Here is a 15369-nt window from a genome sequence, read left to right as displayed (position 1 = left end):
AATGTCCCTGAAATAGGTAAGAATTTTGCTAGCTCCCCCAACCCATTCTACCATATAATCATCATTTGCTGTGGTTGGTAAAGATTATAATTAAACTAGCAGCTAAAACTTAACAAACAAGGAAAACATAACCAACAGAAAACTATACTAGGTTAATTTGTAGAGAAATAATAGGTATGCATAGTTTCTTTTAAAGAGACAGCCTTATTTTAAAGATTTTTACATTACACTGAAGAATTCAAAAAGCAGTAAATTTTTTTAAATTTATTGATTTGCATTTAAAAGTAACTGCTGACAAAGATTTCACTGGTAATAATCTGAACAAGTGGGAAAATATGGTCAACACTACTGAAACACTACTAAAATAATTCTGGGACACAGGTTTATTCAACAGAACAAAACCTCTTAGATGCCGTCACTGATGCAAAAACTGCTTGTTATTTGTCTGAACACACGGTGGTATAATTAACAATATTCGATCACTTCTGTTCTTTCTTTAATATATAAAAAATTAAAATACCAATTAAAAAACTAAAATCTCTTTAAGTGTTTCTTACAGATACAATTTCAATATTTCACTCAATAGTGGTGTGGTTTAAGAGATTTTTCTCATTCACTAGTTAAACAACAATCCACCCAAAGGGAACCGATAGTCTATGGGCTCATAGTGCAAATAAAGAGTTTGGGAATGCAGCAACTGACATTTCTAAAATACAAAACAGATAAAATTCTTAGAAGGTACATGCAAAAAGCTCTACTAAGCAGCTGGCCACAGAACTAGAACGTTTGATAATTTTACTGGCGATGTCAATAGGACTCCAGATGTTTCCAAACTCAACTTGAACTTTCATCTTAGGCTTTGTATTTTGCTTTTCCAGTTTCACTAATGACACAAACATGCTATAAAAGAAAAATCCAGAAATTCACATTAAAAAAGTATATTTCAAAACAAAAGGCAAGAACAGCATTTTGTATATAAGAATAGTATTATGCTGCCAGGGTTCTTACTAAACAAATAGAGGTAGTACTATTACACTTTAGTAACTTTTCAGGAGTGTGTCTTTTAAAAACAAATCAGTAGTTTGTCCCATTAGTTTGATTTTTTTCTTGTCAATATGTAATTCTGAAAGACAAATGAGGTAGAGAATTTTAAGCATATCGAAGTAGGGGGCCAGGATAGTGGTACAAAAGATGGAGTGAAAAACCTGCTTTAGATAGTGCTGCTGGTCTTCCTAAATCTTGCTCAAGCAAGTTCATAAATGCATCCATAGGACTCCTGACTCCAGAGTAAGAGCCAAGTATTCAAAGAAGAGTGAATTAAAAGACTTAAACTTGATCATTTATTTGTTACTTATGACCACATTTATCATCTGGAATAATAATGGGACAGTTATTGTGTATTAAAGCTGTTCAACTATTTCAGCCAGCAAGAAGTGTCACCCTAGCCTGGCCAAGTTCCAGTTCTAAGGATGTCTGTACTTGACTGTGGCTTTATGCGACTAATGGGAACCATCAGTCTATTCAAACTATGAGGTGCTGGAAGGAGAAAACAATTCTTCTCTTTCCTAAATTTTCATGTGAGTTTTGAAAAATGAGTGTGATAAAAAGAAGCATTACTTACATTCAAATCCCTGAAGTATTCATTATAGTCAAGGGCATATCCTACAACAAACTTGTCTGGAATTTCAAATCCAACAACTAAAAAGAATCATAATTAATCATTTAGATACAGAAAACATCACTTTCAAATCTAATACTTGCAAATGTGCCTTCTCTACAAATATTCTCTACGTTTTGTTAGGTTAAAGACAGTTAAATAATTGACGAAAAGTAATTCACTTACAGTCTGGCCTATATCCAACACTTCGAGGGGTCCTTTTCACCAGCAAGCTGTTAATTACAAAACGCAACATGTGACACATGGAGAGACTATAGAGCATTACAAAAGAGAACATTAATGTTTCCAAATACTGTTTCATGCACACTGAGCATACCACGGTCACTTTTAACATATCCAAGAGTTAAACCATGGGGATCACTGGGAAGGGGCAGCAATGAGTTCACACTACAGATGAGGCCCTTGGTTATCTCCACTTGGAATCTACTGATGAATAGTTCTGAGAGCCGCTCCCTGACTACCCACTTGTCCATCGAAGGACAGCAAATCAGGAGGATGAATGGGTGGCGAGTGTCAATGAGCAAAGATGAAAAGATAGGGCTCTCAGTCCAGAATCCCTGGAAATACAGTCCCTAAGCTGTAAAGGGTGTGGGAGAAGTGAGCATTACCTTTTATCACAACTTTTACTACTTGGCTTACAGAGGAACTTTAGGCTAAAAAATAACTAGTGTGCCAAAGGAACCAGTATTTTTTTGAAAGCAAAATTTGGAGGTGGGGTAAGTCAATTCTACCAAAAGCTAATTTTATAACCCAAATGCTACCTGTTGAAAAATTTTCAGCCATTAAAAAAAGCTGTAGAAGGTGCTTTGAAAGCCTAATATATGCTAAGGGCAGTCCCAATAAAATTTATGATTTCATATCTTCCTAGATACATGCATATATTTAAAGAGCTAGAAAAAGCCTAAAGTGATTCTCAACCTGGGCTACACATCAGAATCACCTGGGCGCTTTAAAAAAAAAAAAAAAAAACAAAACTCTGAGACCCAGACCTAGGCTGTTTTTTTTTTTTTTTTTTAACTCAGGTGATTCCAATGTGCAGCCAAAGTTGAGAACCACTGGCCTAAGCCTTAGGCTTGAAGGGATTATCTAATCAAGTGCCTCATGATTCTCTTTGATTAATTAAGATAGAGGATACACTTCAACTCAATTTCCATTTAGAAAGAAAATAACCCATCATAGCAAAAACCCTTCCCTCCTCTTGAGCTCAGGAACACTCCAGAAAGGATATTACTTAACTCAGTGCAAGCTGTACTAGGAGTTCAGGGGGACTCAGCACCTCACATGCCTATAGATCTGAATGTTTAATAAAGCTCCATCTGTAAGGAATGATTGTAGTTGGTTTCTGAAGCATTTTCCATACTTTAAATGGGTAACCTCTCTGAAGATACATGCAAATGGCCAATAAGCGGTTGAAAAGATGCTCAACATCATCAGTCATCAGAGAAATGCAAATCAAAACCACAGTGAGATACCACATACCCACTAAGACGGCTATAATGAAAGATAGACAGTAACAAGTGTTGTCAAGGATATGGAGACATTGGAACCCTCATACTAGTTCCACTGTTGGTAGGAATATAAAATGGTGTGTATGCCTTGTTAAATAGTCTGGCAATTCCTCAAAATGTTAAACATATTACCATATGACCTAGCAATTATATGCCCAAGAGAACTTAAAACAGGTATTCAAACTTGCACATGAATATTCAAATCAACATTATTCAAAAGAGCAAAGAAGCAGAAACTCAAATGTTCATCAACAGATGAACAAACAAAATGTGGTATATTTGTACAATGGAATGTAATTTAGCCATAGCAAGGGATGAAGTACTGATACATGCTACAACACAGGTGAATCCTGAAAACATTATTCTAAGTGAAAGAAGCCAGATATTGCATGAGTTCATTTATATGAAATGTCCAGAAGAGGGCAAATCTGTACAGTCTTTCCGTAGAAAATAAATTAGTGGTTCCCATAGGCTGGGGGAAGGAAGAATGGCTGCTAATGGGTACAGGGTTTCTTTTGGAGGTGATGATAACATTCTATAATTAGATAGTGGTGACCAATACACAACTCTGAAAATACTAAAACCCCACTGGTTTTAGTATATATATTTAAACCCACAACTTTAAAAGAGTGAATTTTATGGTATGTGACCCGTATCTCCATAAAAAAGTAATCGTTTCCAGCACCAGCAACATATAACGTACTAAAAAAATCTTACTATATCCTCCCTACATTCTAAAAGGTACAATTAAGAAGCTGTTTGCTACGAGATCCATCACACTATATAACCAACAGTGAAACAGTGCTTTGCAGTTAAAAAGATTTTCAAATACATTATGTCCTTGAATCACACAGTCTCCCTATGAGAACAAGATATAACAATCACCCCCATTTAAAGATGAGTAAATATGTTGAGAGTTTAAGTACAGGATGGTTGCTCTGGTTAAGTGGCAGTGAAAAGTCAGACTGAAATCCCAAGTCCATCCCTTTCTCACTCTGCTGCTCTGCCTAGAACCTGAAAACTGAACATGGGAACAGCCTGAGAAGTCATCTAGGCCATTCATTGTCAACAGAGGAGATACTGCCTCCAAGGTGGCCAAAACTAATACTCGGCAGGGAGGGCAAAGAACTTAGACATTACAATGATTTATGACCCTCCAAAACTCAACCCTACCTGACAATCTTATTCCTTAGTATTTAATTTCTCTCTTTGAATTCTCTTGGGTATCATATGATCAGCACTGACATGGAGTTCACGGAAGATACATGACATGTATGCGAGATCAGTACTACAAAACTATGGTGAACAGATGGCTGTGATTAAAAGACTTTCTCTCATCCACTGCTCTATCATGAAGTTACTGTGAGAGGTACTCTGTGGGAGTTTGTTGGCTGCCTTGTGGATGTTATTTTTTTATCTTGAGTCCATATTTTATTATTTAATTCCACAGAAGTTATCTGCCCCATCATTAGTTATGTCAAGTACAGTCATGCATTGCTTAACAACACAGATACATTTTGAGAAATGCATCATTAGGCAATTTCGCCATTGTGCAAACATCATAGACTTTATTTACACAAACCTAGATGGTATAGCCTACTACATACCTAGGCTATATGATATAGCCTATTGCTCCTACTCACAAACGTGTACAGAATGTTACTGTACTGAATACTGTATATGCCCCTGTAACACAATGGTATTTGTGTAGCTAAACATAAAAAAGGTACAGTAAAAATGCTGTATTATAATGTTATAGGACCATTGTCATATACATGTAGTCCATCGCTGACCAGAAACATTGTTATATAGTATATGACTATAAAGAAGAAATGTCAACAAAATATCAATGAATATCTAGAAGTTAATTTTTAAGAAATTAAAATTTTAATTGTTTGACTCACTGGAAACAACAGTTTTGAATCATTTTTAAAAATCTGATTATACTTCTATTACTAGGTATTTATATAAATTGCTAATTTGCATATATTTGATATATTAACATAAGCAAACACATTATGTTAAAAGTGACTCAGTAAATAAAAAGTACAGGTTTTTCAAAATTTTTGTTTTGAAATATTGATTCACAGGAAGTTACAAAAAAAACACGCAAGGGAGGTCCTACATGCCCTTTATCCAGTTTCCGCCAATGATAAAATCTCACATACCTATAGTATATTATTACAACTCAGACATTGATGTTGGTGAACTGACCTTATCCAGATTTCACCTGCTTTACATATACTCATATGTATGTGTATAGTTCTATGCAATTTTATCGCAAGTGGATTCATGTAACCACCACCACAATTAAGATATTATACTTTGCATCACGTAGGCTTCATTTTGCATCCACTAACCCCTGGCAACCGCTAATCAGTTCTCCACTTCTATAATTTTGTCATTTCAAGAATGTTGTATAAATGGAATCATACAGCACATAAATTTTTTTTGTTTGTTTTGTTTTGTTTTTTGAGACAGAGTCTCACTCTGTTGCCCTGAGTAGTGTGCCATCGCATCAGCCTAGCTCACAGCAACCTCAAACTCCTGGTCTCAAGTGATCCTCCTGCCTCAGCCTCCTGAATAGCTGGGACTACAGGCATACACCACCATGCTCGGCTAATTTTTCTATTTTTAGTAGAGACGGGGGTCTCGCTCTTGCTCCGGCTGGTCTCAAACTCCTGAGCTCAAGCAATCCTCCCACCTTGGCCTCCCAGAGTGCTAGCTACCATACCCGGCCAATACAGCATGTAACTTTTTGATACTGGCTTTTATCAGCACACTTCCCTTGAGGCTCATCTAGGTTGCTGTGTGTATTGATAGTTTGTTCCTTTTACTGCTGAGTGGTATTCCATGGCATAGGTGTACCACAGTTTAACCATTCATCTGATGAAGGGCATTTTGGTTGCTTCCAGTTTGGGGCTATTACAAATGAAGCTGCTATGAATATTCACGTACAGGTTTTTGTATGGATATAAGTTTTCACTTCTCTAGGATAAATGCCCAGTAGTGCAACTTCTGGGGGTCTTATGGTAGTTATATGTTTGATTTTTAAAGAAACTGCCAAATTGTATTCTAGAGTGGCCATGCCATTTTACATTCCTATCATTTAACAGCTTTTTTAATTTTTTAAGTTTAAAAGTTTAGTCACTCTTAATCCTGCATTGAATAAAAAGAATAACCTTTATACTTACCCTTTTCACACATAAAACAGATACACATATATGACACAATCAGATATACAATGTATCTGTGATATTAAAATTTCATGGTAGAAGAGAGATTAGGAAAAAATGGTTGAGAATTACTAATTTATGCCAACTGCATTACTAAGAAATGGCCCAAGTATTCTTTGAGCACAAGCCACCTCCAGCAACACAAAATACCTCTCTATCTCAATTCCACAGCATACTCCAGGAAAAAAATAACAAAAGAATATCTGGAGTATTAAACTCTATGCCACAGTAGGTTGACATTTAAAACCCTAAAGAGCACATAGAGAAATCAAGTATACCAATTGCTTTAAAGAATACTTAGTGGCCTATAATGTATCACACACTTACATAGTGCCTGTCCAAAATCCATTTAACACATTAACTGCCATGTGAGTTGTATTTAACTCACACTAGTTTTGAGCCCAGGGCCTCATGAAGCTTACATAACTCACACGTCTCTTCACCTTGGGGGCCACGTGAACTATTTTTCAAGTTGCATATAACTCACACACAGAAAACAATAAAAAATAACAAATTTTTCATTAAATTAGACAGGATCATTTTGTTTTTGAAGTTTTTATTCTATTTTTGTAATAAAGCACCATGTTCCCAAGGAAAAAAAATTTTTCTAGTGTGGCAGTCAATGTGTTAAAAGAAAAACTCAATGACATACACTTGCACCAGCTATTAGCAAAGTCCATTAAGTGTGAGCTGACTGTCATGTTCTGATTTGGAAAAAAGAAAAAAGAAGAAGAAAAAAATAAAAGCCCATAAATGGCTGACATATGACTCATTAATAGGCTTACTCTGATTCAAAGACACTTGACAGATCCTTTAAAAGAGGTTTATAAAAACCTGTTAATCATTTAGGAATAAAATAAAAGATCACTACCTGGCCCCTAAACAAAAATTGTAGATTGATCAAAAACTTAAAAGTAAAAAATGAGCTGGGTGTGCTGGTACACTCTTGTAGTCCCAGTTACTCAGGAGGCTGAGGCAGAAGGATCACTTGCACCCAGGAGTTTGAGGCCAGCCTGGGCAACATAGTGAGACCCTGTCTCTTAAATCAATTAAGCAATTAAGAAATTAATTGCAAAAGTAAAAAAACACAATTTTTGATGTTTGTTTGATGTTACTCTACTAAAAACTTAAGGTAGTTTACATGAACTCTGAGCCAGGTTCCCTGGGTTCAAATTTCATTTCTATAGCTTACTAGCTCTGTGCCTTTGGGCAATTCCTTATGTCTCAATATCCTTACATGCAAAGCGGGAATAATAATGCTATCTCAAAGCTTTTGGGGGATAAAATTAAAATTAGGAATAAACACAGGTAGAACTATAAAAAGCAAAAGCCAAACAATATCGGTAAGCAGAGGAGGTGAGGCTGACTTAGAAATAAAGGAAGCAGGCATTGTAAAATCTCACCATGGACACAAAACAAGATACAACATACATCACTCAATTCTAGGAGCTCCAGATCTTCAAGGATCACCCCTTCCTACCCCCTCCTCACCCCACTTTGGGATCCTTAGTCTCAATTTTGCAAGGAGGCCCAAAATCCTCCGCCGTGCTACTCAGGACAAGTTGATATAATTAACATGCTGAAAAACCAAATGTTAATAACATTAGGCAAGGAGGTGGCAGTAACGAAGGGCTTTATTAACATACAACAAAATTATTTAAAAGGATTATTTCCTGAGTCTCAGTTGAGACTACATTGCTTTTTGAACATAACAGTTGAGAACATTTATCCTTCCAAAAAAGCAATCACTTTATCTTCCCTCAAATGAAGAAAATATCCTATGTCAAAATGTCATACATACCTTGCGACCTTGACCATCTTGGGATTATACTGCTTGACCAAGGAAAGCAAGGTTTGCATTGTTTTGCCAGTGTCGATTATATCCTTTCAAAAAAAAAAAAAAAGACATTTAAATGGTAAATGAAACAAGCATAGCTTTAAATTCAGAGTCACTATATAAACACAAAATACTAAAACTCCCATGTGTAACTGGAATACTGCCATTGTTTTCAGTGCAGTAATTCTCACCAGAATTCACACATAGATACTCTGAAATCTATAAATCATCTGGCCCTCAGCAGTTATACAAGATCATTGTGGCAGGCTGGAACAAGATTCTCCTGCTTGTTTTGAAGAAGTCAGCTACCATGTTGGGAGAGGGTCATGTGCCAGGACATGGGGACAGCCTTTAAGCAGCTGAGAGTGATCCCTGGCCAGTAGCCAGTGAAAAAAGGGGCCTTCAGTCCTACAATCATAAGAAACTAAATTCTGCCAACAACTTGAATGAACTTGGAAGATCATGAGCCCCAGCAGACACCTTGATTCAGCCTAATGAGAGCCTGAGCAGAGGACCCAGCTAACTTGTACTTGGGAAGTATAAAAAACATGCATGGGAATGATTATATACACATATATGTATATATGTGTGTATATATACGTAACTTTAAGGATAGTTGTCATACCTGTAAGAATGAAGGGAAAGTAAAGAAATGAGGCTTTAGCTGTATTATGATGTTTAATTTCTTTAAAAAATAAGATCTGAAGCAAATATGGCAACATGTTAATATTTTGTGATGGGTACATAGGTGTTGAGCATATCCTTTTCTGAGTTCAAAATATTTCATAGTTAAAATTAAATGTATGGGAGGCCGAGGTGGGCAGATTGTTTGAGCTCAGGAGTTCGAAACCAGCCTGAGCAAGAGTGAGACCCTGTCTCTACTAAAAATAGAAAAATTAGCCAGGTGTGGTGTCACAGGCCTGTAGTCCCACCTACTCGGGAGGCTGAGACAGAAGGACAGCTACTCGGGAGGCTGAGACAGAAGGATCGCCTGAGCCCAGGAGTTTGAGGTTGCTGTGAGCTAGGCTGATGCCATGGCACTCTAGCCCAGGCAACACAGTGAGACTCTGTCTCAAAAAAAAAAAAAAATTAAATGTAGCCGGGTGCGGTGGCTCACACCTATAATCCTAGCAGTCTGGGAGGCCGAGGTGGGAGGATTGCTTGAGCTCAGGAGTTCGAGACCAGCCTGAGCAAGAGTGAGACCCTGTCTCTACTAAAAATAGAAAAATTAGCCAGGTGTGGTGTCACAGGTCTGTAGTCCCAGCTACTCGGGGGGCTGAGGAGGCTTGGGAGGCAGGAAGATCGCTTAAGCCCAGGAGTTTGAGGTTGCTGTGAGCTGGGCTGACACCACAGCACTCTACTCAGGGCAACAGAGTGAGAATCTGTCTCTAAATAAATAAATAAAATGAAATGAAATGAAATGCAAAAGGTCCAAGTGAGTTGAGGAAGAAAAAGATATCAGGAAAGCCTTTGTGGAAGTGACTTTTGAGCTGGGTCTGAAAGCATTTAAACATGGGATAGGAGGACATTTCAGGTACAAGAAATAAGAAGCAAAGAGTGGAAATAACCTAAGTGCCTATTAACCAATAAATGGATAAAGACAATGTAGTACAGACAGTGCCCAACTTTCAATGGTTTGACTTATAAGATTTTTGACTTTACAATGGGCTTATTGGGGTATTAAATGCATTTTCAACTTACGATATTTTCAACTTATGATGGGTTTACCAGGATGCAGCCCCATCATCAAGTTGAGGAACATCTGTATATTCACACAGTGAAATACTACTTGGCAATGGAAAGGAATGAGTATTGGCACACTGCACAATATAAATAAACCTTGAAAATTTTGAGCTAAGCAAAAAGAAGCCAGGCACAAAAGGACACATGTTGTATGATTCTATAGGCAAATCTTATAGAGAGAGCAAGTGGATTATCAGTTTGGTTGGTGCTAGGGAAAGGGGAAATGGGGAGCGATGGCTAAGGGGATCAGGTTTCTTTGTGAGGCAATGAAAATGTTCTAAAATTGAATGTGGTGATGATTGCACAATGCTGTGGATATAATATAAACCACTGAACTGTACACTTTAAATGGGTAATGGTACAATATGTGAATTATATCTTAATAAAGCCGTTATTTTAAAAAATAAATAAGGAGCAAAGGACCAGGGGCCGAAAAATGGAGGTATAGGCTCTGGAAAGCAGTGACAAGTATAGAGAAAAATGAAAGAAAGTTGCTGGAGAATGAGGCTGATATTGTATATTGAGGTCACACTGAAAAACTAAAGAATTTAGTCTAAAGACTAAAGGATGGAAGAATAGGGTCTGAGTAGGAGGCATGATCACAAGCTGTGCTTTAGAAGTTTGTAGAATTCAGTAAGGCAAAAGGATTTGAATAGGAAGACCACAGATGAAAAAAATATATATATATACACATGTGGGCTATTAGACAGTGGTAAGTGATTAGGAAAATAAAAGTATTGAAGAAGGATAGGAAGTTGACAGGGTGGTAACGTGAGATTTTGTATAGGATGGCCAAAGAAGACCTTAATGAGAAAGTGACTTATGAATAAATTCAAGGGCTACTAAAGCTTAGCATGCATCAGAATCACCTGGAGACTTGTTAAAGCATAGCTTTCTGGGCCTCATCACAGAGATTTCGATCCAGTAGGTTCCTGGCTGATACTTTTTGTCTAGGGACCACACTCTGAGAACCACCGAGCTAAAGGAAGTAAAGATTTGAATCTTCACTCCAGCTAACCTCAGGAAACTGCTTAACCTCTCTGTGCTTGTTTCTTTAGCACTTAGAAAAAGATGGTGCCTGGCAAAGCAAGCAATGGATAAATGTGGTTATTACTATATACAAAATACTTTATGACATAATAGCAAATGGAAAATATTAATAGTATTACATAAGATAATATTTAAGTAAGATAATTTATATACGCATATATAGCTATTACATGTTTATAAAGAAAAAAATTCAAACCTAAAAGAAAGAGGTAGGAAATACATCAAAACTTTTCCATTATGACTAAAAACAAATTACTATGTAGTCTTTACAAAAAACTAGTCTTGCTCCTTTAGAACACAAGCCCACCATTAAAATTGATGAAGAGGAATTTCTTACCCTGGTTTACCTTTAGGATGGTACACACTAAGTTAGAAAACCATAAACACTATATTAAAAGTAAATGTAGAACTTACTTCAACAATCAAGACATTCTAGAAGAAAAAAAGAAATGAAAATCAGTACAGTGAATCAGACAGTATTTCCAATTATAAGTCAAATTACATCATAACAACTCTAAGGAATTATTCAAATTTTTGCTTTTAGATACTTTATTACATCAAACTCCTGCTTTAAACAAGTGGGCCACCTGCTGGGATTTGGAAGTCTTTAATACTGAAATTTTCATTGCAATGGAATTTTTTAAAATAAAATTTGACCCATGTATTTTTAAAAAGCTTTCATTACTTAACAGGAGGTCTAATCTTGGGCAAGTCTTGAAATTTCTCTGGGCCTCAGTTTCCCATGTGTAAAATGAGAAACTTGAATTAGTTGGCCTCTTATAGTCTTCTGACTCTAACATTCTAAGAACTATAATTTGTACAATAACTCCAAAATCATGTAATTGAACTTACCGTATGGAATCCAATTCAAAACCCATTTTCTCATTAGGCTAAAACTGATCTTCATTTCCTGGATGTGTGCATATTCTTGGATTACAAAAAGAAAATACCAATGCTTCCCACCATAAACCCTCACCGCTCTTTTTACATCTCAGAATTTTATAACTGGAGAGTCTTTAAGAGAAAATACCATATAACAATTACCTCCGAAAATTTCCAGAGAAAGGTCCTATCTGTTCTTATGCTAGTTATAGGAATTAGGCAGCATTTCACATATTGGTTATAAACACTGCCACAAGAAGATTCACGCTATGTTATTTATTTGCAGTTCTCATCATACTCTGTCATATAACCATAGCATCAGAATTTTAAAGTTCTGCATATGATTCTAAGACACTGGCTACCAAAGTAGGGCACACAAGATCTACTGTGCTGCAAGAACAATCACAACTATTTTTTTTTCTTTTTTGAGACAGAGTCTCACTCTGTTGCCCTGACTAGAGTGCTATGGCATCATCATAGCTCCTGGGTTCAAGCTCCTGGGTTCAAGTGATCTTCCTGCCTCAGTCTCCCAAGTCAGGGGGACTATAGGTGCATACCACGATGCCTGGCTAATTTTTCTATTTTTAGTAGAAACAGGGTCTCGTTCTTGCTCAAGCTGGTCTCAAACTGCTGAGCTCAAGCAATCCTCCCGCCTTGGCCTCCCAGAGTGCTAGGATTATAGGTGTGAGCCACTGCACCCGGCCTACAACTTTTTTTTAACCTCACTTAGTTTAATCTATATTTTTGTATGTATTTTACAACATATATAATATTACTACTATAATTCATATATAATTTACCAATATATATTAGGTGCAAATGCTCAAAAAACTTTTTTATAGATTGGGCACACAAATAAAAGTTTGGAGATCACTGCTCTAAGTATTAAAAGTAAATGTATAGCCAAGTAAAGCTTCAACCTTTCCATGTCTTGAAGCAGTTTATCACTACGGGCAAGATCTCTCACAAACCTGAAATAGGATCAAGTACAGAACGAACTAAGGGTAGCCCATAACTTCTGGCAAGCAATTCACACTACTTATCTCACTCTGATCCATCCTCAGCGAAGCAGCTACTATAGACAACTACAGCCTATTGGTAGCCTGTTTTACAAGCAGGAAAAAATTACTTTTTATTCAAAGTGGAGCTCGGAGAAAGAGAGAAAATAAAAGGAGAGAAAAAATTGGAGCAATCCAAAGGCATATAGCAAAAGGCATAACATAATTACATTTTTTTTTCAATTTATTATTATTATTTTTTAGAGATAGGGTCTTGCTATATTGCCCAGGCTTGTCTTGAACTCCTGGCCTCGAGCAATTCTCCTGCCTCAGCCTCCTAAAATGCTGGAATTACAGGCATGAGCCACCATGCCCAGCCCATTTTTTCAATTTTTATGAGGCCCCATACGATGAAAAAAAGCCACATTAACTGTTGAAATGAATCCCAGTATAGTGCAAGGAGTGGATACTAGAGTTAGACATTTCTTGATTCAAACTGTGGTTCTGCCATCTAACAGTTGTATGACTTTGAGTTTCAACTTCCTGATCTACAGAATAGGGATGATAATATCTTCTTCACAGGGCAACCATGAGGATTAAACGAAATATAGTAATACGGCAATAGATGCTTAAGAAGTTAGTTCCCTTCCTTTCCTCATATCACAACTAATTTGTCTCTTCAAAAGATACTGCAATTTAAATCTTTAGCAAAACTGAATATAATCAATTAATGGATCAATAATTGTTTACCACCTACTATGTGGTTCTTTCTCAACATTTACTCTACTCTAGCTAGCATATCCAAAGGATAACATATTCCCACCAGTAACTGTGGCTCAATGCAACCATGATTTGCACAATGGGATGGAGTTACAGTTTGAAAAACAGCACTGAATTATGAGACAGAGAAACTGAATTCTAGTCTTGGCTCTAACACTAAGTAGCTGCATGACCTTGATTAAGTCATAACCACAGACCTTCTTAGTATAAGACAGTTTACACAAACAAAAGTCCAGAGAGATTAAATATTTGTCTAATACAAAACTGTAGTATCTAGAGTATAATCCTAATACTGTTTTTAAAATAAAACAATGAGAATTGCTACAACTGTTGACAGTTTATTTTATGTCAAGTAGCTATATCCCTACTTAATAAATGAAAAAAATGAGGCTCACAGGTCAAATGACTTGCCTAAAGTCATAAAAATAGCCAAGTAGTGGTAGAGGACGGATTTGAACAGAAGTGTATTCAGGATCCAAAGCCCATATTTTGAAGTACTAACTGAAGAAAAAAAGATAAAACGTAACAAAGTTCAAGCAATCCCATAATCTCACCACCAAGAAATAACTTCACTCAATTTATTGATTTTTCCACAAAAAAGTGCTTTACTGTAACTATCATGGAAAAAAAGTTATTTTAGAAACAAATACCTGTTTAAGATCACACAACTACATAGTAGGAGAAGACATTAAGTGGGAAAGACCAGGTTGAACTAAATCACAGGAAGCCTTGAAGGCTAGGTCCCTTCCAGCACTACAAACTGATTATAGGAGTATGGGCTTCAAATGGCTTCTAAATATGGACAAATCATGCTGAAAGGAAAGGAGAACAGGTCTGGCAGTGGTATACAGAATGGACAGCAGGGGGAAAGAGTCAATAGATTCTAATTTCTCCTCTGAAGTTTTCAAAAGATACTGAGGATAACAACATTAGTTTGGCATGACCCTGATATGGGACCACAGAATTTCACACAAGTTTTATATGTTAAAGCATTCTTATACTTAGTTAAGTAAGATGTGAACATTAAAATCTAAAAGCTAGAGGAAGAAAACTGCTTTGGAGTCAGACATATCTGCATTCAAATTCAAGCTCTACCACCTACTGGTAGTGTGACTTTGGGCAAGTCCTTCAACCTTGCTAAGCCTTAATTCCCTGATCTATAAAAGGGGGATATCATCTACCTCACAGAATTAATGAGAAACTTTTATGAAATCAATGCCTGCCTGCCATCCATCCATCCATTCATTCATTTAGAGACAGGGTCATTCATTCATTCATTCATTTATTTAGAGACAGGGTCTTGCACTGTTGCCCAGGCTAGAGTGCAGTGGCATCATCATAGCTCACCATAACCTCAAACTCCTGGGCTCAAGTAGTACTCCTGCCTCAGCTTCCCGAGTAGCTGGGACTACAGGTGCACACCACCATGCCCAGCAAACTGTTAAAAAAATTTTTTGTAGGCCAGGCGTGGTGGCTCACGCCTGTAATCCTAGCTCTCTGGGAGGCCGAGGCAGGTGTATTGTTTGAGCTCAGGAGTTCGAGACCAGCCTGAGCAAGAGCGAGACCCCGTCTCTACTAAAAGTAGAAAGAAATTAATTGGACAACTAAAAATATATAGAAAAAAAACTAGCTGGGCATGGTGGCACATGCCTGTAGT

The 15369-nt window shown here is 36.8% G+C and overlaps 1 protein-coding gene across 1 annotated transcript in view; it reads right to left on the bottom strand.

The window, feature by feature from the left end:
• Positions 1 to 249: 249 nt before the first annotated feature.
• HPRT1 (hypoxanthine phosphoribosyltransferase 1) overlaps positions 250 to 15369 on the bottom strand; it is a 36616-nt gene continuing 21496 nt past the window's right edge. Inside the window, exons 5-9 of the mRNA XM_012653459.1 lie at positions 11467 to 11484; positions 8224 to 8306; positions 1844 to 1890; positions 1622 to 1698; positions 250 to 900 (exon numbers count right to left, since the gene is read on the bottom strand). Of these exons, the coding sequence (XP_012508913.1) occupies positions 853 to 900; positions 1622 to 1698; positions 1844 to 1890; positions 8224 to 8306; positions 11467 to 11484 (273 nt within the window). The 3' untranslated portion in view covers positions 250 to 852. The remainder of the gene's footprint in view (positions 901 to 1621; positions 1699 to 1843; positions 1891 to 8223; positions 8307 to 11466; positions 11485 to 15369) is intronic.

Source organism: Propithecus coquereli, unplaced genomic scaffold, assembly GCF_000956105.1.
Source record: "Propithecus coquereli isolate 6110/MARCELLA unplaced genomic scaffold, Pcoq_1.0 Scaffold42, whole genome shotgun sequence".
Classification (NCBI taxonomy): domain Eukaryota; kingdom Metazoa; phylum Chordata; class Mammalia; order Primates; family Indriidae; genus Propithecus; species Propithecus coquereli.
This window is presented reverse-complemented; position numbering and strand designations above follow the sequence as displayed.